The sequence below is a fragment of the Mesocricetus auratus genome, unplaced genomic scaffold, assembly GCF_017639785.1.
Source record: "Mesocricetus auratus isolate SY011 unplaced genomic scaffold, BCM_Maur_2.0 Super-Scaffold_4256, whole genome shotgun sequence".
Taxonomy (NCBI): domain Eukaryota; kingdom Metazoa; phylum Chordata; class Mammalia; order Rodentia; family Cricetidae; genus Mesocricetus; species Mesocricetus auratus.
In genome coordinates, this window is record NW_024429182.1 from 48,745,478 (window position 1) to 48,769,031 (window position 23,554).

Consider the following 23,554-nt stretch of genomic DNA (forward strand, 5'->3'; position numbering starts at 1 on the left):
TTGCCTGCTTCCCTGTTCCACCTCTGCTTGTGCCCCCTCCCTCCCAGAGAGTGAGACACTGAGTCAGACGCCTTTACCAGCGGCTGCCGAGCTAACTGAGGCTGAGGCGGCAGGGGGCCAGGTCCATGGACTCCCACCAAGTGCTACTGGCTACTGCGTACCTGCTGGGAACACTGGGTGAGTCCCTACCAGGTACTGCCAGACGGGATACCTGGGCACACTGGGGTGCAGGGAGGGGAATCTCAATTTTTCCCAGGTCTGACTCTGGGCACGTGTGCAATATCAGGGAAGTTTAGGGTCACAAAGCCCCGATCAACTCGCCAGCCTGGGCCGGGCTCTGCTTGTCCGTTCTTCCCCAATGTTGTCCAGCCTATTCTCTCTGTATTGGTGAGACTTGCTGCCTTCCTCAGCCTTGGGCTAGAAATCAGAGCATTCAGCTCCCAACCTATGCAACCACCGGCTGCAGTGTGCAGCCCAGAAATGCCTGGCCGCTCCTTGGTCACCTCCAGGGGGGGTAGAAAGCTGATACCGAGGATGCTGAGGCAGAATGGTCCCTTCACGCGGATGCGGAAGAGCAGACGCCAAGCTCAAACAGCAGCGCTGGGTCAGTCCTGAAGGAGTCCCCAACTTCTGAATCTTGCTTCAGACCTGAAGCCCTGATGGTGGGCCATTGGTGGCATCTGAAAAGGGGAGTCTGGCCAGGGGTATGCTGTGAACGTTATGCCTGGAGGCCCAAACCCTGGGCTCCCAGTTTGATTATGAGATCTTCCCATACACACATGTTGATATGTTGGAGCAGGGGTATAAACTGATGGGCTCTGACTACTCAAGAGGTGTGTGTGGCCGGGAAAGGACTGCTGAATGCTGGGTGTGGCGGGGAGCAAGAGACAGCATCCTGCTTTGCAGAGAAGGGGCTGATGCTGCAGGTACCCAGTCTGCACCTACAACAGCTAGTGAGTGAATGAGTGAGTGTGGGAATGGGGATGTGTGTGTGTGTATCTGTGTGTGTGTGTGTGTGTGTGTGAGAGAGAGAGAGAGAGAGAGAGACAGAGAGAGAGACAGAGAGAGAGAGAGAGAGAGAGAGAGAGAGAGAGAGAGAGATCATCAGAAGGGCAGGGAGCACATGGTACCTGTGTGTTGATAGAGTTTATAGGTAGGAAGCAATTCCATGATGCAGGGCAGGGGAGGCAAAGCTCACAATTTTATTTTTAATTTTATGGTCCTAGGATTGGACCCAGAACCCCATATGTTAGGCAAACTATCACTGAGCAACATCCTGCCTGTTTTTATTTTTTTTAATGTTTTTAGATTTCTGTGTGTGTGTGTGTGTGTGTGCGCGCGCGCGCGCACATGCGAGCGCTCATGCCACTGGGTCAGAGGACAACTTGCAAGCATCAGTTCCCTCCTTCTGTCATGTGGTTCCAAAGATGGAACTTGGCTCATTAGTATTGCCAGAGAGAGCCTTTACTCACTTAGACATCTCGCTGGCCCTAAGCTTTTTGAGGTAGGTTCTCCATACAGTGACAGCCGGCCTCCCAGGACTGACTTTGATGAAATCCTTTTAAAGCCATTTTTTTCTGTAAGCTTCTGAATAGTACAGAAAGTATGTGGGCCTATCACCCCATTTTATAGTGGGGAAAAACTGAGGCCTGGGAGTGGCAAGCCCAAGTAGAGCAGATGGTAAGCAGCATGGAGAGCCTGGCCCAGAGCTGCTGCCCTCACACAGCACAGGGCCCCCATAAGAGTACTAGGTCCCCGAAGCCATTCCCACATGTCAGAGCATGCCTGCAGGAGAAGCCTCCATCAGCAGATACAGAGATCAAGGCACAGGGCTGGGGACACCCCAAGGGCTGAGGAATGAAGATATATGTGTACAACCCGGCTGCGTTACAGTGTCAGCCAGGGGTTCCTACATCGTCCGCTCTTACAATTTTTCTGAGCCTCAATCACTGACCTGGCTTGGGGACATGGCTCAAGACACTGCACAGCCCAGCTGACCGCACGGTGACTCCAAAAACCAAACTGAGTTCCATTCTGCCGCTTTTGGCTAAGTGACCTTGGGCTGGGTTGGTAAGCCTCAGCCTCCTCCACTGTAAGTAGAAAGCAGTAACAGTACCCTGTGAATGTGCACAGGGATTAAATGAATCGACTCTCACTAGATCTCTCGTGCCCATGGTGGAGACAGTGCTCGGGAGACATGAGGGCCGTCCAGAGAAGCAAGGCCTCAGCTCTTTACAGCAGTGGGAGCCAAGGCAGACACCCTGGCCTGTGGCCTGCCCAGCTCCCAGAGGAGACCTGGCAAAGAAAGAATGGAAATGAGCGCCTGAAATGTGCACATGAGGTGGGACCCCACTCGGATGGAGAGCTAGCTCTGCAGGCACAGGGCCTTTTGAAGAGGATGACATTACCTCTGTCACCCTGAGACCCAAATGATAAGATGAACCAGCTAGGCAGAGAAAGGGGGGAGAGGGGCCTGGGTAGAGGGCGCCGCAGGGGAAGGCCAAGGGGGAGAGACGGGCCTGAGAGACTGGGTGGTACTCGGTAGGAGCAGGTGGTGAGCTGCAGCTGTCCCAGAATGCACAGCTGAGGCTGTCTTTGGCTCTCGGCGCAAAGGATCAGAGCCCTGACTGACCCTGGAAGCCAGAGGAAGGTACAAGCCCTATGGCCACTCAGCAGGGCTCCACCAAGAGGAGGTCAGATGGTTTCCTCGAGTGACCAGGACAAGAATTCAGTCAGAGCTGACAGCTAGGAGCATCGATTCTCCATGCTTACGTGTATGCGTGTACATGTGTGCAGGCGGTGTGCAGGGCAGGGTAGGAGGATCTAATCTGCTCTCTTCTTAGTCACTCAGGGTGAGAAGAACTTCTCTGGCCCTTGGTCTTCTCATCTATAACACGGGCTGAGCTATGCTGGGCATGGTGGTAATCCCAGAGCTCGGTAGGCTGAGACATAAAGATCACGAGTTTCAGGACACGCTGGGTTACACAGTGAGTAGCCTGTCTCAAAACCAAGCACACAAAACAGAATATCAGAAGCCTGTAGCTGTGTTTCAAAGGTTACAGTGGTAGTTTCCATGGATTTATCCAGACAACAAGCACTGATTGAGTACCTACTATGTGCTGGGGCTACACGGAAAACAAAGAGACAAGATCTCTGCCCTGGCAGGTCTGAGACAAAGATAGTATGTCTGTATGCGCTAGAAGGTCATTCATGGGTTGGCAATAGATAAAGGGAGGGCTGGGTGGGGGCCATGCTGTGCCTACCTAGTATTGGTATTACAAAAGAGCATGTTCACACAAGGGAAGTGAGAAAGCCTGCCACGGGGTGGGCCTGGGGAACCCAGAGGCAGGGTCCTTACTCAGCAGGTCCAATGGAGGAAAGGTGAAAGGGAGCCCAAAGAGCCTCCCGGAGGATGAGCTTCCGTCCTATGGACAGGAGAACCACGCAGAACAGAACCATCTCTCCAAGACTATGAGTCCTCATCCTGATCTCTAGCCAGACGTGCTCCAGAATCCAGATGTTTTCCAAATGTAGATGTTTCTTTTTTTTTTTTTTTTTTTTTTTTTGGTTTTTCTGAGACAGGGTTTCTCTGTATTGTTTTGGAGGCTATCGGTCCAGCCTGGCCTCGAACTCACAGAGATCCGCCTGCCTCTGCCTCCCGAGTGCTGGGATTAAAGGCGTGCGCCACCACCGCCCGGCAGATGTTTCATTTTATGTAAGCTATGTGCTTCCCACTCTCAAGGAGGTCTGGTGGCGGTACTGGGTCACAGAATGCATGTCCACTTCTGCAGTGACACTGGGCTATGAGGGACCCAGAGGACCCCCATATGCTGTGTCAGGTGGTAGGAAGGAGGCACCGTGCTGCTTGCCTCTAGCTAAGTATGTGACTCTGGCCAATCATCACGCCCTCAGAACTTCGGTTTTCCCACCTGAATGCGGAGGCAAACATAACCCATTTATATAGGGCTGTGACGGCAAGATCAGGCTGCAGTGTGAGCTTTGAAATCTGTGAAGGTCAGCACACCTGTAAGTCCAGCACTTGAGTGATGAAGGCAAGAGGACCAAGGAGTTCAAGGCCATCCTCTGAAACATAATAAGGCCTAGGCTAACCTGGGCTACATAAGACCCACCACACACACACACACACACACACACACACACACACACACGAGGGGGAAGCTGTCAGGGGCTAGCACAATGCCCCAATCTGAACCCACTGCCCCCTTGTGCATGCTTCGTATCCCAGGATGCTCCTGGAAGGGCGGGCGGTGGGGGGAGTGGGGGAGTGTGTGCACATTGGTCATAGCAAAAGGCGCCAGCTGTAACCAAAGGCTTCATCAGGTGCTCTACCCGAGATTCCAAAACCTGGCTCTCTCTAACCTCTGTTTCCAGAAAACTTTGATAGTCTCAAGTTAGGGACAACCCCACCGATAAATGTTTGTTTAGTTTTGTTGTTCCAGAAAAATGGGTTTTTAACTGGTCATGATAGAGTACGCCTTTAATCCCAGCACTGAGGAGCCAGAGGCAGGTGGATCTCTGAGTTCAAGACCAGGCTTGCTTACAAATCAAGTTCCAGGACAGCCAGTGCTATACAGAAGTGGGGGGAAGGACGTAAAAACAATAGTGAGGTTTCTGGAACCTTCCAAGTCAGCCAATTCGGAGATGAGGGAGGGAAATGGATGGCCCTCTACAAAGCTGGCAGCCTCCAGTGTAGACTGATGGCTGTGGTTTGGGGAGCTCCTCGGACTGTCAGGGGATCACTGGTTATGGGGTAAAGAGGCCACCAAATTTCCAAGTTACATGAAAGTGATTGGGGGGGCGCCTTCCTCTGAGGAGCAAGATCGTAGCATCTTCGTTTGAGGCTTTAGGCAAGAAATGGGTCTTCATGAGAGGATAGATAGCACAATAGATGGGGCCCTATTGATATTGCCAAGGTCCTGGCCCTCACTCTGAGCCCTGGTGCTAAACCAGTATGTCCAGGCTGCAAATGACAGGCAGGACCTCTGAGCTGGTCAGAGGCAGAGGGCTCAGTTTGATTTTGCCGCCAGCTGCCCTGAGCCAGGTTCTGTCCCGCAGAGTGTCTTACCTACCCCTGTTAACAGTGGCAGCCTGGCTACCAGTAAAGAGATCCATTGCAGAGATGCATGAACACGTGTAGCCATTCCAAAATCCAGAAAATATTAAAATTCCTAGCAGACAGGTCTGGTACAAGATGGCAACTTGAAGTCACAGGAGGCTGTTTATAACCCAGATGCATGCCCTCCAGTGTGGGAATTTGTGTTTCCCTGAAGACAGCACCATGTGCCTAAAGCCAGGGCTCAGGAGACATGGGGAGAAAGCAGGACCACTCAGCTATAGCAAATCAAAAGACAAAAAAGTATAGACTGCTGGTGATGGTGGCATAGCCCACAGTCGGGTTCCCTGATTTCCAAAACCATCTGAAGCTTCATTCAGATTTATTTTTAAAGCAAAATAAAAGAAGTTTTGAAAGTTGCACACACCCCTGAAAAGAAAAGAAAAATGTTAAGCATTGCCCGGAGCTAGTAAAACTCACCGATGGTGAGATGTAGCCTGTGAGATGCAGCACAAGGAACCACAGCGAGCATCACAGGCGTGCTCAGGGCAGGAGGAAGGGGAAGACATCTCGGAGCAGCTCTCAGGGATTCCTCTAAGCCTTTCTAGGTCCTGTCAGCTTAGACAGGCTCAAAACAGCTGGATTTAATCAATGGGGAGACCAGACACCGGAGCTAGGAACAGTGGCTTCTTTTGCCAAGGTCTTTCTTTGTCTGGGCTTGCTCACTCCAAGCCCAGCACTGTGGGAGCTTGCAGGATGTTGGGCAGGGAAGGAAAAGGCTTTGGAATCTTTAGATGCTGTCCCAGCAGCTTGGAGGAGAGGTGTGGGTGTCAGAGGATGAGATGGTATAATGCTTCCATGCCCCATGTCCCTGCAGCCTTCAGGGTCTCCAAGAAGAGTCCTGATAGGGGTTGGCTATGGGAGTTTCAGAAGGGACTGGGCAGGGGTGAAGTGTGGCTCCAGAGGCGTCCAGGGAGATGCTGAGCACAGCCTGCAGGGCTCAGGCCCAGGAGGATGTTCATGGGTTCCTGTGAAAATCCAGAAAGTGAATGAAAATGGTTTGTGGACAAAGGAAGTCTGAGTATCCCTGGACAGGAGAAGCAGCATGTGGCCCGTCCTGCTCTGACAAATGCCTTTGAGACCCATTAGAAACATGGGTTGGAGATTATGTATGGTTAAACCAAGATGAGAGTGAAGGATCATGAAACTGAACCTCATCTTTGCAGAGCAGTGGACTGGGCCCAGAGAGTCTGAGTGAGTCACCAACATCACACAGCAGATTCGGTGCTATGTTTATCCATGGCACATTTGTTTTATCTTGACACCTTGAAACATGCAGGAACTGATTAACACAGAGCACAGCAGCAGCTTGCCCCGGCGGGCAGAGCACAGCCTCTTGGCCGCTAGCTGTGTAGGCAAGACAGTCACCTCTTTTAGTTTCCTCTATCCAACAGGGACCAAAGCAGTAATACCTATCAAATGGTATAGAGGAGAGAATTGAGAGGTTTAAGGTAAAAATTCCCAGAAGAGTGAAAACTGAAACTGCTGCTGACAGTAGTGATGAAGATGGCGATGGTGGCAGAGATGAAGGCGCGAGTAACGGTCGGGGTAGGCAAGCGGTGGCGGCGGCGGCAGAGATAGAGGGGCTGCAATAGCCATAACAATGGTGATGGTGTGGAGCCGGCGAGCATGCTGGGACGGGATGATGGGGGTCATGATGACTGTGATGAGGACGGTGGTGGTGGCGGCAATGATAATGGTGATGGTGATGGCAATGGTGACGGATGACGGTGGAAATGACGATAGTGAAGATCCTGGCAGTGGTGACGATGGTGATGCTGGCAGAGATGGAGGTGGCGGTAGTGAGAATAATGAGGATGGCACTGATGGTGATGGCAGTCGTGGCTACATGATGATAGTGGCCATGGTAATAGTGATGGTGGTGGAAAGGGAAGGGGGAACACGGTTCATACGGGGACCAAGCAGAATGAGCCACACCCTGGAATGCACAGCCACCCTCTCTCAACAGATCACTTTCCTTTTTAAATGTATTACTATTATTGGGGTGTGTGTGTGTGTGTGTGTGTGTGTGTGTGTGTGCCACAGAGGACAACGTTGGGGATTTGGGGAGCCGGTTCTCCTTCCACCTCATTGGGGCGGCGTCTCTCACTTCTGCTGCTTACTGTGCATTCCAGGCAAGCTGGTCCCTGAGCTTCTGAGCCATTCTGTCTCTGCTGCTCTTGCGGTAGGTGTGCTGGGATCACAGACGAGCACCAGCACAGCCGACTTTTGAATGCAGGTTTGGGGATGGAGCTCAAGTCATTGGGCTCGCATCACAAACACTTTACCTGCTTTCCCTTTCAGATGGTAGGTGGGTGTCAGCTGTTCAGTTTTCCTAAGGAAATTCTCTAAAGAGGACCAATGCTGTCTGTGTGGTGTCTACCATGGGGCCTGGGATCGTCAAACCCAGCCCCTGCCTGACGGGTTTTTAAGTCCGGCTGCTCAGGGCCAGAAGATCAATTATGGTCGCCTCTGGACCACCAAACTGGGCACCTTGGAGTGGCAGCTGAGTAGCTGAGAGCTAGCCAGAGGCAACCACAGCCTAGCCAAGTGTTTGATATTCATAATGAGCGCAGTGGATTAAGAACCCTGTGGCCTGTCCTCCATGCTTCCCAGGCAAGCCCTCTCAGTCCTCCCACTGGGAAAGCTCCCCAGACGTCTGTGGTCACACCTGCCCCACCCAAACAGCAGTAGCCCTATTTATAAGCACTGAGCTGGGCTTGGGCAGCACTGGGCTAAGCTCTTCACATAGAGGGGTCCAGGTCCATCTCTCAGTATAACTCACTCCTCGCTGTAGATGGAGCAACCAAGTCTTAGAGGGTTAAGACAGGAGAACCTGCTTCCTGTATGACAGGCAGAAACAACAGAGCTAAGCCTCAGACCCGGAGCACTTCTAGAACTAAAACCCAGCCCTGCATCACACAGCAGCAAAGAGCAGGTCTAAGTGTCTCCTTTCCCCATAGACACCACTTTAAGCACCTCAGCCCTCATGGTTTTGCCAAATGAGTGGCCCTCTAATGGTGGCTTTCCCAGTCCCCATGGGAGCCAGGATGGAAAGAGGTCAGGGCGACAGGTGAGGAAGGGCAAAGGGTCCCTGCCTCCTCTCTTGCCCTGAAACTAGGCTTCTACCCACATCTTCCTGAGGCCAAACTGGCGAGCCATGGTCCCCAGGCTAGATCCCCAGAATTAGGATGAGGACCACAAGCACACGCAGCTCTGTGATTGAACAAAAGTCCTCGTGCTTGCAAGACAAACGCTTTGCTGACTTAGCCATCCCCTCGGCATCACGGTTCCCCAAAGCATTCCACACCTCCCAATGCCAGAGTGTGCCTTCCTTTACTCTGCCCCATTTCCTTTTTAAGAAGAGGAATGCTGCATTACTATAAAGGGACAGACAGAATGAGGAGTCCCTGTGGATGGTGGTGTCTTTATTGTGTCTTTATTGTGATGGAGGTCATGCATGTGGTGTGTGCTAACACTCACAGAATCATGCACTAAAGAAAAATCAATTCTACTTGTGTATCCATTGAGAAAACAAATTTTAGAAAGAGAGACAATCGATGGCTTCAACCCACTACATTGAGTCCACAGCCACTCTGGGTTCTAAACTACAGCATGAAAATTCCTGCCCTGGAGTCTCCTTGGCAGTGGGGGTGGGGGGACTCCTTGGAGCAGAGGGAAGCAGGGAGACTTCACATTCTGACCTCCTTCTCTCCTTTCCACAGTTGCTTTCTGCCATGGACAGTCCCGATGGGATGACTCAGGTAAGGAAGAGTGTGGGAAGGGAAGTGGGACAGGGGGAGAGAGAGAGACAGAGACAGAGAGAGAGAGACAGAGACAGAGAGAGAGAGAGAGAAAGAGAGAGAGCAGTTTGGGGGCTCCATGAGGGTCTGCCTGTTAAAAGAAACTGTCTCCTCCGTCAACATGAACCCCACATCTTGCAAACACACAGACATCAGTCATGCCAGTACACATACAGGTGGCACCCTTCATAGCCAGAGAGCACCACGTGAATGCTAGCTAGCGTGCCCCCCGCCCCACTCTGTGGGCAGGAAACATACCCACCCACAGGTGTACTTCACAAAGCCTTATTTCCTCTCTGGTCCTCCGTGGTCATGGACACTTGCAGACAGGCTGTGGGAAAGGCTGTGTTAGGTTGCAAAGAGGGGAGTGTCTGTCTACACTTCAATCTTAGAAGCCACCATTTCTCAATCAGGCAAAGGGTGGGCTGCGCCGTATCTCCTACTGGAGACTGACAGTGGACACTGGTCTAATGAAGACCCCGAGAAGTTCCTCAGTGAAGAATCCCATTGATTTAGTTCTCCATGCTCGGGGTGAACCCCAGGGCCTTGCATGTACTAGGCAAGTGTTCTACCAATGAGCTATATTCCTGTTTTTTATGTTGGCAGTCTCCATATTCATCTACCACAGTCCCATCTCCATGTTAACATGGATATCACTGTGCTGAATTTCTCTGGAGAGAAATGATGGTCTTGTAAAGCTACCATGCAGCTTCAGGGGCCTCACCAGGCCCCGGGGCCAGGACTCAGGCCTTTGCATGATGTCCCATCTTCAGGCTCTAGTAAGTCACTTGCTGTCTGAGCCTCACTTGCTCACCTACAGAAGGGGAGAAAATATCTCCTTTTGGAGGACAAAGTGAGGAGCTTACTAAGTCAGGAGCCCGTGAAATGGCTGCAATGGTTCGATGTGGACCAGTCCCCAGCACCCAGCTAGCCAGGTGACCTCAGTTAGCCGAAGCCCTGCTCTCTCTGTGGCCAGGAAGGAAAGGGCAGCCTGGCCAGTAGCTCTAAGTCAAGGAAGCCTCCAAGAAAGTCTTTTCATTTTCAGACATGTTCCTTGAATAAGTAATACATTTGTCTGTTCAGCTCGAAGCTTTGATGACAGGATCTGCTGCTTGTTTAATTTGTCTCTGCTCCTCATCTGCCCTTCCCTCCTCTCGCCCAACACCTCAAGGAAGGACTGTGCTTGCCCCTCCTTTACATGTCCTCCCAGAATCTCTTTGTAGAGACAGAGACAGGGACAAAGAGAAAGAGAGAGAGAGAGAGACAGAAGACATAGTATCTGTGACTTCAACCAAGTGAAGATCAAAAATGGCTCAGTGTGTAAAATGCTCACCTCACAAGCATGAGGACCAGAGTGTGGTCCCCAGAACTCAAAACCCAAAAACAAAAACAATCCACACATGGTGGCATGCCTTGTCGTCACAGCACTGTGGAGACGGAAGCAGGCATGTCCCTGAGACTCACTGGCCAGATTGCCAGATCACTGGAAAACCAACTCTATCTCAAAAAAATAGGAACAGTGCCTGAGGAAAAATGCCCAGAGTCACACACACACTCACACACACACACACACACTCACTCACTCACACACACACTCACTCACTCACACACACTCACTCACACACACACACACACACACACACTCACTCACTCACTCACTCAGGCCTCTCTGTCCTGGACTCACACAGATGCCTTTCTTGTCAATGTTCCCTAGGCACTACAGAGTCACAACCATTCACATAGTTTTGCATTGTGCTAGGATTCTGAGCAATCTAGAGATGACAGCATACAAAGGATGTGCGAAGGTCAGAGGCAGACATTCTGCCATTCTGTTTGTTGTTATAGCTCTGGGAACAGAACTCAGGCCCTTGAGTATGTTAAACACATACTCAGCTGAGTGGTGGTGATGCACACCTTTGATCCCAGCATTCAGGAGGCAGAGGCAGGTGGATCTCTGAGTTCGAGGCTAGCCTGATCCACAGACCCATTTCCAGGACAGCCAGAGAAACCCTGTCAACAACAAAAATCCCAAACTAAACACATACTCCACCACTAAGCTACACCTCTAGCCCCATTTCTGGGTGGTTGGCTTGTTTGTTTGAGAGCTGTGTGGCCCAGATTGGCCTCAAACTCACCAAGAATGACTTTGAACACCTGAGCTTTCACCTTCTAGGTTCTGGGATATCAGGCATGTGCCACCTTGCCTGGTCCTAGACCATTTTACATGAGGAACTTAAGCTTCTGTGGACTCTAGTACCCAAAGGAGATCCTAGAAGCACTTTCCATGGGTTCCAAGGGGCACCTCTAGATGTTATTATTCCTCACCCTGTCATGGGGCTTTATAAAGTAACAAAGCCGCAAGCCTGCCTATAACCTAAGAATTTCACTGTAAGGTATTTACTCAAGAGAAATGAGCAGTTTTATTTGCAGCCAGCAAAACAACCCACATAATACATAGAAAAGAAATGGGGAAATTTCACACAATGAAATATTATTCCAAAGTAAAAAAAAAGACATGACTTTATACAGAAATACACATAAGCCCCAAGTATATGTAGAGGGCAAGAGGCCATAGCGCTTGATGCTCTGTGATTCAATTCAATTATGTGACCCTGTGGAAGACTAATCTTTCATGGCAGAATGCAGGGCAGTCCTTGCCGGAGGCTGGAGCCAGGGAAATGAACTGGCTGTCGGGGAGCAGGCAGGAAGTGTCTGGATGACAGACAGACTCTGTATCTAGATCACAGAGTGGCTGTGTGCTTGTAGATGTTTGTCACTCCCACAGAATAGAACCCTTAAAATGAAAGTATTCTGCTGCAGGAAAACTGTGCCTCCATAAAATTGATTTTTTTTCTTTTTGTGTGTGTGTGGTGTGTGTGTGTGTATTTTGTTTTTAAATTTAAATTAGAAACAAGCTTGCTTCACATGTCAATCCCAGCTCCCTCTCCCTCCCTCCTCTCCCGCCACCCACCCAAGCCCCCGCTCCTTTCCCTAGGGAGGGTGAGGCCCTCCATGGGGGATCTCCAAAGTCTATCATATCATCCGAGGCAGGGCCTAGGCCCTCCCCCACGTGACTAGGCTGAGAGAGCATCCCTCCATGTGGAATGGGCTCCCAAAGTCTATTCATATGACAGGAATAAATACTGATCTACTACCCGAGGCCCCGTAGATTGCAGAGGCCTCCTAACTGACACCCAAATTTAGGGGGTCTGAGTCAGCCCCATGCTGATCTCCAAGCTATCAGTCTGGAGCTCCCCCTTGTTCAGGTCAGCTATTTCTGTGGGTTAAACAAGCCCAGTCTTAACCCTTTGCTCATTAGTCCTCCCTCTCTGCAACTGGGTTCCAGGAGTTCAGTTCAGTGTTTAGCCCTGGGTGTCTGCCTCTGCTTCCTTCAGCTACTGGATGAAGGCTCTAGGATGGCATATAAGGTAGTAAATCCTCATTTTCCACTTGATGTTAAACAGGCATTTTACTTTTGAAATTTCTCTATTCAGTCTCTCTTCTCTGTCTCCTTACTTATTAGGATGACAGGCTCCTTTCCCATCTCCCTATTTCTTGATTCCTAATATGAATTCTGCCAAGACACAAAAACTGGAGCAACTGGACAACTGTTTCAAGATTTACTCTCAGTTGCAATCATCTGCATGACTTTGAACTCTTGATGCTCTTGCCTCTGTTCCCCCTTCCAGGTGCTGGGATTATAGAACCATGACCACCATGCCCAGCAAAAAAACAATAAGGGTGACAAAGACAGTGAACGCATTCCATCGTGAGTGCTGTGGGCACAGAGAGCTATCACTAATAAGCAGAGACTAGAACTTGTGGGAGAGAAACTCATTAAAGAACTCACCCTCCTCTTCCATGTTTGTCAGTTCAGTAGATGCTAAGCCTCAGTACTAAAAACATTTCAGAGAGGTTGACAGGCAGAACTGGAAGAGAGTCAGCCGGAATCTAACTGTATTGGGATCCCTCCCCCAAGATGATTGCCATTGAGAGTAAAATTGATTTTTGATGTTTTGTTTTGTTGGAACAGGATCTCCTATTCCTCCGGTTGTCCTCAAACTCATTATGGAGATGAGGACGACCTTGAACTCCTATTTCTCCTGTCTCCACCTGCCAAGGGCAGACATGTACCACCCAGCTAATACAATTGATTTTAATGCTAAATCACAAAGATCTTGAGAGAAAGGGCTGGGAAGATGGCTCGGTCCAGTAAAGTGCTTGTGCATGAGGACCTGAGTTCAATCCCCAGAGCCCACATTAGGAGAGAGAGAGAGAGAGAGAGAGAGAGAGAGAGAGAGAGAGAGAGAGAGAGAGAGAGAGAGAGAGAGAGAGAGAGAGAGAGAGAAACATGGCATGGTAGACATTAGTAATCCTATGTTAGGTAGGAAGGGACAGGCAAATTCCCAGGGCTTGCTGACCAGCAGGCTTAGCTGAATTGGTAAGTTCAACTCCTAGTGAGAGACCATGTCTAAAAAAACAAGAGAGACAGCTCAATCCTGAGGAATAAATTGTTCTCTGACCCCTGACACACTTGCATACATGTGTACAGAGAGAAAGAGACAGAGACAGAGAGAGATAGAGACAGAGACAGAGATAAAGAGACCACATCAGGCCACACCTCAGGCCTATTAAAACTGAATTTCCAAGATTGAGGGGATTTTGTTGGACAGAAGGTGCTGAGAATATCTTGTTCACAGTCCAAAGGTTCCCTCTAGCTCAGAAATCTGAGCCACAGTGTAGGGTCAACAGAGCACCCTGCCTGAGCTTCTAGGAAGGCTTTGCAGTGACATAAAAGGGGAAGCAAGAGCTGAGCCCCTGAGGAGAGCTCTTCCTCCATCACCTGACACCTCCTACTACCTCTGTGACTCGCCCCTCCCCAGGTCCCCAGGTGTCACTAAGTGGTACCAACTCCAAGTGCCAGGGTAAACTGGAGGTCCAGATGGGAAGCCAGAGGAGCACTGTGTGCAGTTCCAGTTGGAGCCGGAGCCAGGACCACTGGAGAAACCCCCATGAGGCCGATAGAGTGTGCCAGAAGCTGGGATGTGGTTATCTCTTGACCCACGGCCACTTCCCTCGACTGGACAGATCCCAGAACCAGATCCTCTGTCACGGACCCCTGTTGTCTTTCTCCAACTGCAGCACAAATTCACCAGTCGGGTGCCCTCCACTAAGCCTGATCTGCCAAGGTGGGTGATACTGTGTGCACCCTGGGCTGAGGCCTGGGAAGGTAAGGGGATGGGAAGGGCTCCGCAATTTCAGTGCCTTGACTATAGACAGGAGAGGGGACTGGATAAGGGTAAGGCAAACGCTGCTGCATTTGACTGACAAGACTGAAGAGCAGGGTCTGGCTCTGCCAAATGCCAGCCCTGTCCTTTGTACCTTCACTTTCCTGCCTGTGATGTGTGGGACTGCCTCCTCTCATGGAGTTGAGAGGCAGAATGGGGGAGGGGGGTCAAGTCAGCTTACCAAGTCAGGAGCCCTGTGTCTTCACATTGTCACCAACCCAGTTCCCCTCCTTCCCTCCACTCCCCACCCCCACCCTTGTCTGGTGTTTCATTGCAGAGCCCCATATGACAACACCTCCACCCACAACCACCCCGCCCACCACCATGCCAGAGCCCACAGGTAAGAAGGGTGTTGGGCTTCATGGAGGGCAGGAGAGGGAAGGGACTGACAGAGACAGTGAAGGTTCAAGTCCAGGTACCACATAGCGGCTGTACTCTTGAACTCACAGGAACTGTGGTTACCTGCACAAGATTAGGTTGTCAACACTCCTTAATGGAGGGAGGAGAGACCCATGAGACTTCACTCCTCCCTAAGGAAGTATAGGCAGTTAATGGTCAGAGAGACATTTTCTTCAGTGCTGTGGCCACTGGTAAGGTGCCCTGTAAATGGCCCTAATTAAATTCATTGAGTCACCAAAACAAACAAAAGCCAAGAGGAAAACAAACAAATTCCAGTGGAAAAGATTCAGGTGTGTCCTATGCAATGCTTGGGACGGTTGTCACCTCCCAAGTGCCCATGCGCTGGTACTCAGCAGCAAGGCTTTGTGAAAGCCACCCAGCTCAGACATGCCTCCCCACTTCCAGCTCCTCCCAGATTGCGGCTGGTGCCAGGACCCAAGGGCCTGACGTGCTCAGGTGTGGTGGAATTCTACAATGGCAGCAGAGGTGGCACTGTCCTCTACGAGGCCAAGGATAGGCCCCTGGGCCTGGGAAGCCTCATCTGTAACACTCTGCAGTGCGGATCTTTCTTGACATATCTGCCGGGGCCTGAGGCAGCAGAGACACCAGCTCCTGAAGAGCTGAAGAACCCCAAGCCCTTGCCAATTCGATGGGAGGTACAGAACGGGAGCTGTGACTCCATGCAGCGATGCTTCCAGAAAACGAGGCCCCAGGAGGGCGCCCAGGCGCTATCAGTCATCTGCTCCGGTAAGCTGCAAACCAACCACACTCCATCAGTTCCTCTGCTGCCTTGGAGTGGGGATGTGGGGTCCCCCGATCACATGTTCAGATTTTATGAGAGGCCTGATAGGGATGAAGGACAAGCTGAGGCCTGAGCCCATGGCCTCCTCTAAAAGGTAGGACAAGTTAGATGAGGTGCTGTCTGAGGCATCTACAAAGCAATCCCTGCCAGCACAAAGGAGCTGCCATCTGGAGAAGTGGAGTCAGCTGGGATCCTAGCAGGAAGAGGAGACAAGACTTTGAAACTGAGGCTTGGGCAAAGGCCTGGGGCAACTGCGGAGGCTGCATTTACCAGCAGGGAGTTTTCAAGTCACCAGAAAGGAGGCTGGAGAGATGATAAGGCCTGGGAGGTCCCTAAAGTCTGGCTCAGAGCACAGCTACAGAGGCAGCTCCCAAAGGATACTCTTCTAGGTCCTGAGCTCTAAGAGACTGACAGTGCTGGTGTAGTTGAAGTGGGGAAGGGGGACAGCTGACCTGTGGGACTCTATGGAGCCAAACCAGCATTGGGGAGAGACCAGAGAAAACCACAGTTCAAAGCAAGGCAGAATAACCACCAAGCCGGGGAAGGAGTAGGTTCATGTCACCCGAACTGCCCTACTGCATTCTGGGTTCTGTTGCCAACAGACTACTTGATGCTGGGCATCCTTCAGTTTTTATCCCTACCTTGGGAAGTGGGAACTACTGCTACTCTCTTTTTCCATGAGGAAGGGTGCAAAAAAGCTCAACTTCCTCCTAGGATCACATAGCACTAGCTGGGATTTGCCCACGAGCAATGTCAAATTCTCTAAATGGGGACTGCTCAAGGTGTGTTCCTAGACAGGCACCATCTGGAGACAGTCCCACCACTCCCCAGACTCCCAACAAGAGCCAGTTTCAGCAGGTCCTCAGGATTCCTACCCAACTGCAGGACACATGGCTCTGAATTATAAGGTCTCCAAGCAGGACAGCCTACTCCACTGGGCACCTGATATAAAGTGGTCTTCTGGGGCCTAGAGAGATGGCTCAGAGGACAAGAGCACTTCCTGCTCTTTCAGAGGGCCTGAGTTCAATTCCCAGCAACCACATGATGGCTCACAGCCATCTATAGTGAGATCTGATGCCCTCTCTGGCCTGCAGGTATACGTGTAGGCAGAACACTGTATACATAATAAATAAATAAATCTTTAAAAAGAAAATAAAGTGGTCTCCTAGGCAAGAAGCAGCCCCCAAGGTTTGCTGGCTCAGATGAGAGGCCCATGGCTGGCTCCAGTCCCACCTACCCCTCAGCTATGAGCCCTAAAGCTCTCATGCAGGTCACAACCTACAAAAGCCATTCCCAGGGTCTTGCTTTGAAGTATCTTCTAAATAGAAGATTCACTAGGGCTTTGAAGGTGGGTGTTGCCATGGAAACTAACCAAAGCTGGTGAGCTCACTATTGACTTTAAATCAAGCCTAGTAGCTTCTGTCACGGATTCCCAAGCACCACCCTGATTAGCAGACATAAATACCTCTCTAGGCACCTTGGCCTCACTGTCAAAAACCTAACCTGCAGGGTTCAGGGCCAGGGCAGCCAAATTCCTGGGTTCTGTCCCTCCCGTGAAGTATATCAGCTCTTCCTGGTCCCCAGGTCTCAGTTTCCTCCTTCTGAAAAGCCCCCCCTTCCTCAGGAATACCAAGAGAGTAAAAAGGCATAGCCACCCTGCCGGCTTCTCTGCCACTGCTCTCTTGAGATAGCTGCCACCACCTGCCCAGAAGTCCTGAGGACCAGAGCTTGCTCAGGGGAAGTGCTGGGGAGGGTGTTAGGATGTTCTTGAAAAAGGACAGCATCTTCCTTGCAGTGCTAATCCCTGTCACCTCATCATCACCTCCCCTCTGCAGATTTCCAGCCCAAGGTTCAGAGCCGCCTGGTAGGGGGCAGCAGCTTGTGTGAGGGCATCGCCGAAGTGCGCCAGGGATCACAATGGGCCACCCTGTGTGACAGTACTGTGGCCAGGGGTCGGGCACGGTGGGACCAGCTGTGTCAGGAGCAGCACTGTGGCGACCTCATCTCCTTCCATGCGCTGGATGCTGACAGGACCTCCACCGGGCTCATCTGTACCCAGGAGAAACTGTCTCTGTGTTACCAGCTTCAGAAAAAAACCAACTGCAAGAGGGTGTTCGTCACATGTGAGTTGACTGCAGCCCTCGGTGGGTGGAGAGCAGTTAGGAACTTTTCCCTAGGACCCAGTTAGGGAGCTTGTCTCTAAAGAGCAGATAGGAGAGGTAGATAAACGATCCTGGAAAGGGGACCATAAATGATGTTCTGGGAGCAAGAATCAGACAGCAATGATGAGTGGACCAGGCAAGGTCCAAGTGGATCACTGTCAGATGCGAGAACTCTCCCTTCTCTTCTATCTCCTGCTCTTCAGAGTGCAACCTAGAAAATCAGGGGGTGGATGGAGCATATTTACTACATGAGTGGTAATTGAATAATGGGTAAAAGAGAGACAGGTACATGGATGGGTGACACAAATGGGAGTGGATGGGTGAGTAGATAGATGATTGTATAAATGGATGGATGGGTCAGTGGGTAGACAGATGGACAAATGGACAGACAGACAGGCAGGCAGATGGACAGACAGACAGACAGATGAATAGATGACTGCATAAGCAGATGAACTGATGGGTCAGTGGGTAGGTAATGGATAGACTGATGTCAGCTACATAAGCAGATAGATGGGTGTGTGGATGGATGCAGGGATGCAGGGATGCAGGGATGGTTCAATGGATGACAGATAGTTAAATAGATAGAAGGCTGGCTGATTCTTGATATGTGGTCATGTATAGTCATCTTCCTGATAGTAACTGGGAAGTTGATTAGTCATAATAGTAAAGATAAAAAGTTAACAGTCTATAACAAGAGTGGCAAATAGTAGCTTGTTGGTCACTGAAAGTAATAAACAGCAGACAAATGGATGGCTATCAAAGACTCCTACAGACAGACAGACAGCTCCCTTCTGAGCACTCTGGTGGTACCAGGGAAATCCAGGCAATTGCTGCCCTCTGAGTTGTTTCCCAGGGCTGGGACTGATTTAAGACTTCCCTTGTCCAGGCCAAAACCCAAACCCAGCAGGCCTGGCCCCCGGCACTGTGGCAAGCATCATCCTGACCCTTGTACTCCTGGTGGTGCTGTTGGTAATGTGCGGGCCTCTGATCTACAAGAAGCTGGTGAAGAAATGTAGGTGCCAAACCCCAGCCTTCCTCCCTTACCACCCAGCTCCCCCTGCTGCACACTGACTTTTTTCTGCCTAAAGTATAAGAAAGTCAGGACAAACTGTACCCTCTGATGGGCCCTTGTCTGGACTTGGCAAAAGCCTACTACAATTGATGAAGTCTATGGCCATACAATATCAGCACAGACTCTGATGTCACAAGATGTGGCCCAAGTCCAGCTCCACAACTACAAATGGAACTGACTGCTGCTGCCTCTATCTGAGCCTCAGTTTCCCCACTTACTGAATGAACAGCTACATACTTAATGAATGAGGAGAATTGTCTCCCTGGCCTTGCAGACCTTAGAGAAATTATCCAGAGCCAAAGAAGGATGAGGGAGAACAGAGGCAAGCAGTCTTGGGTCCCTTGTGCCCTCTGGGGTATTGATTCTGGCTCTAAATAAACCCTGTGGTCACTTCTATGGACACCCAGTGACTCCGATCTCCTTCCCTAGTTAGGAAATGAGGCAGAAAGCCTGGAGTGGTGGTCCCCATCAATCTTGCCTCCCTCTTCCCCATCTCCCCTCCTTTACCATCATCTCCCCTCCCCCATCATCTGGCCCTCACGAGCTTTCTGTTTCTGTTTGTTGCCCAGTCCGTCAGAAGAAGCAGCGTCAGTGGATTGGTCCCACCGGAGTGAACCAGAGCAGTAAGTGTCCCCAGAGACAGGTCTCCCTCAGCCCCAGGACTTAGGCCACAGAAGTCAAGGTCTCTGCCGATCACAGCGAAGCAGCAGCTGCTAGAGGCCTCAGCTCTCCACCACATTTCACTAAGGTGTGACTGTGGCCAGCAACGTACCCACACCAGAGAAGGCTGAGGCCTCTTCTAGGGGCAAGTGGTTCTATGCATTTTGCCTTTTGAGCCTCAGACGCCATGGTATTTCTGCTCTCTTGTCTTGTGGTTGACTTAAGCAGAGGTCCCCATAGCCTTCAGCCCCAGGACAGCGGCCCCCAACTTGATGACTGACAGAGGCTCATAGGGATTATTCATCCCATGGTCAAACGGGGTTAAGCGAAACTATGGAAACTATGCACAGTTCTTTAGTTCAGTACTTGTAAGACCCTTTTGATTGGCTCCCCTTCAAAGTGGGAAGGCATGGCAGAGGCCTGGCCAAGCTAGTTTTAGCACAGAACAACTTCAGAGGGCCAGTTTCAGAATACACTGACTGCCAGCCCAAGCCCTCCCCTAGAGTTCATTCTCTCCTTCTAGCCATATTCAGAGCATGCACTCTATTCCTCTCCCCTTCACATGTCCAGGCCAAAATCTTTCTAGAAGATTCTCTTGTTTACTTTGGTTTTAAGCAATATAAAGGCCTGCAGCTCCTGATGCACAGGAGTACATCTCCCTAGCACCTGTGATCCAGCTTCCTGCTGGGTAAAAGCTTGATGACTAAGCAACTGGGGAGCCTCTCCTGGTCAATCAGACTGCTCTAAATGTCTGAGGCTGACCCTGCAGGCATGAATCTCCCCAGAGAGAAAGGAAGGGGAAATGTACTACCCCTCTCCGATGACCTCATGGACACAGAAAGCTAAGCTATAGGATCTTGCTCAGGAAGGACAGCACATTTGTTCTAACAATGCCACCGGCCTCCTGTGTCCGCTTAGTGTCTTTCCATCGCAGCCACACAGCAACTGTAAGGTCCCAGGTTGAGAACCCAGTGGCCTCTCATGTGGACAACGAATACAGCCAGCCTCCCAGGAACTCCCACCTGTCCGCTTATCCAGGTGAGCAGCAGGGGACTGCTGGGTGGGGGTGGGGCACATGCTGAATGCTCACCTTGAAGTTTTGTGCTTGTCCAAAGAGGCAAAGGGAGGCTCCAGGGGGTGGAGGATGAAACTGCCTGCTTGACAGCTGGTCCCAGCAGGGCGGTGGCAGGAATACAGCCTTCATAGGCCTCTGCAGTCCCTTAGAGACCTTGAAACATTCATCCAGAGAGAAGAATGCAGTTGGATGGATGCCATTAACCCCAGCCTTGCTGTGACCTAATGGGCCTGTGTGCCTGCAGGCCTTGAGAGGCTAGATGATAAATGAGTCCCTGGCATCTCTGAGCCATTAAGTGGTCCACAGGCACCTCCAACACTTGGCTTCTCACGGCACTCACAATTAAGTCCCAGGGGGTCTGGAGTTCAGCATCATTAGCGAACACTTGGCCGGTCTGATCAAAACTGATACGGGGCTGTCACCAGTTCAGAGAGCCTCTGTGATCTTGCAACCCACTCAGCTCCTGGGGCCGTGTGTAGCCTCTGGGACTTCTTTAATCAATCCTTTCTCTCTAGCTCTGGAAAGGGCCCTACACCGTTCTTCCACCCAGCCTGACAACTCCTCTGACAGTGACTATGACCTGCAAGTGGCTCAGAGACTGTAAAAGGTGAGCCTGCCCCTGGTTGGCACCCAGGACCTGCACCCAGCCCTGGGGCTCCAGCCTCTCCACTGTCCATAACAGATAGTGGCTCCCAGCGTCTCGCCAACCTAGTCTACATAGCTAGTTCCAGGTCAGCTAGAGATACATAGCAAGTCCCTGTCTCAAAAAGCAAACAACCTCACCCCACCCCACAATTTAGATGATGGAGCCACCTAGGCAAACTGCAGAAAAATCCTCAATCCTAAAGCCACCCTGTAAAGTTCCATCATGAAAAGCCACTGGAAAAGATACTGACAGAGCCGGAGTGAGAGCTGCCAGTACAGCAGCGGCTTACATGCAGGAGGACCCGAGTTCAACTCCTAAATCCATATTTAAAAAACAACAAAAACCCCAAAACAACTGGGATGCACTTTGTAAGCCCAGTGACGGTGTGATGGGAGGCAGAGAGAGACAGCCCCGTAAGCTTGCTGGTCAGCTAGCTTAGCCTTTGCGGCAAAGGTCCAGGCCAATGGCAGACCTTGCCTCCAGAGTGACACCTCCAGCTGTCCTCTGAGCTCTGCATGTGGGTGCACACATACTCCCATAACACACACACAAAGACCTCTTAGGACTCGTGATAAATCACACCCTTCAGACCCACTATGCCTCTAGAAGGGAGAACTTCCTGACACAGGACAGCAGCTTCCCCAAACTGAGCCCAAAGCAAGGATACATCCCCCACATCACTGGTCCCCCTCACAGTGCCAGTGTTTATGCTCTGACATGTGTCCTTTCACGTCACAGAACTTGGAACCAGCAACAAAAGGCCAAGGAGTTCCCTCTGTCCTGAGGAAGTGTTTACCACTTGGAGTGCCACCCGTATTTCCTCCTCAGCCTCCTCAGAACTCAGGGGCCAAGGTCCTTCGGAAAAGATCCTGGGCCCTGCAGTGGCAGGCCAGCACCTATATTCCCTAGGGCCATGACAGCTTGGCTGCCTCCTCCAAGAGCCAACACTCAACAGCCCCTAGACCCACCCACCCTTCCAAGCAGAGACTGCAGTATCCAGAGGGGTTCCCACCCTTTGTGGACCAGTGATCGGCGGGGTCAGCTTTCTCCTTGGACTCTGATGCCACAAAAGAATGATGAGGCAGTGAACAGCCGCATGGGAGTTTATTTCTCAAGTGTATTTTTAATATATTCTTTGTAAATAGTATTTTCTCCTACTTCCCAAGAACTTGAGTTCTTCAGTCTGTTGTGTCCAGGGCCCCACCCTCCAGATCCCTCTAAAGAGAGACCTATTGAGTCACAGGCTGCACACCTGAGCCAAAGGGAGGCTCATTTTTCCTGCCTTCCACCTGCTACATCCTTCATCCAAAGACACCTTCCCCTCCAGAGCACAAGGCTTGCTAGCTAGCAAGGGCACTGGTACCCTGCCCCCACCAGAGCCCAGCATAAAGGGGCACCCAGCCAGTCCTCACCATTAGGCTTTTTACTCCTCACAACAATTAGAAATCCTCAGCTATTTTCAGCTAACCTTTAAACCAAGGAGTTGGAGAACAGAGCTGGGTATGTTCATAGGGTTTAAAGTTTTTTTTAAAGATTTATTTATTTTATTATGTATACAATATAACTACATGCCTGAAGAGGGCACCAGATCTCATTAGAGATGCTTGTGAAGTGCCATGTGAGTGCTAGGAATTGAACTCAGGACCTCTGGAAGAGCAAGCAGTGCTCTTAACCTCTGAGCCCAATAAACCCAATGGATGGACTTTCTTTTCTTTATATCATATGCACTGGTGCTTTGCCTGCATGTATGCCTATGACAGTGGTGCCAGATCCTTGGAAATGGGGTTACAGACAGTTGTAAGCTGCCATGTGGGTGCTAGGAATAGCACCCAGGTCCTTTGGAAGAGCAGCCAATGCTTTTAAATGCTGAGCCATTTCTCCAGCCTGTTCCTAGGATTTAAATTCCCTTCAACAAAACAGTCTCCTCTACAATTCAGATTTGAGATGGGACAATCTAGAGTCTCCCTGACTACAGGCAAGGGGAAGGCATCTACCCGGGAGCCTCTAGGTCTAACCCAGGGATAGGTTGTGCCTTGGTCTAGCCCAGGGATAGGTTGTGCCTTGGTCTAGCCCAGGGATAGGTTGTGCCTTGGTCTAGCCCAGGGATAAGTTGTGCCTTGGTCTAGCCCAGGGATAGGTTGTGCCTTGGTCTAGCCCAGGGATAGGTTGTGCCTTGGTCTAACACAGGGATAGGTTGTGCCTTGGTCTAACACAGGGATAGGTTGTGCTTTGGTCTAGCCCAGGGATAGGTTGTGCCTTGGTCTAGCCAGGGATAGGTTGTGATGAAGCCTTCAGGCACACAGGCATCAGTAGTTCACCCACAGCTGCCAACTCTGGTAAAGCAAAGAGGAGTCACTAGAAGAAGGTGGCGGGGGACCAAGGAGCTAGGGATACCATCATTCTAGAAAAGTCTGCTCAGTGCTGTGCCCTTCCTACAGCACCCCCTGTCCACCCAGGCTTCGATTCTTTTTAATTATGTATATATGGGCCAGTATTTGTGTGAAATGTACAGG

At 50.8% G+C, this 23,554-nt stretch overlaps 1 protein-coding gene across 2 annotated transcripts; it reads left to right on the forward strand.

Moving 5' to 3' along the window:
- Positions 1-26: 26 nt before the first annotated feature.
- On the forward strand, positions 27-22,206 carry Cd5 (CD5 molecule). Of its 2 annotated transcripts, none has more exons than XM_021225867.2 (11): positions 27-192; positions 8,860-8,898; positions 13,821-14,126; positions 14,503-14,565; positions 15,030-15,371; positions 17,262-17,549; positions 18,475-18,600; positions 19,230-19,283; positions 20,239-20,358; positions 20,911-21,002; positions 21,780-22,206. In XM_021225867.2, exons 1-10 carry the CDS (start codon positions 126-128, stop codon positions 20,997-20,999), a joined length of 1,494 nt encoding a protein of 497 aa, XP_021081526.1. In that variant the 5' UTR covers positions 27-125; the 3' UTR covers positions 21,000-21,002; positions 21,780-22,206. The 2 variants fall into 2 exon arrangements, with proteins under 2 accessions (XP_021081526.1, XP_021081527.1); XM_021225868.2 differs by having other exon boundaries at positions 28-177.
- The last annotated feature ends 1,348 nt before the right edge of the window (positions 22,207-23,554 follow it).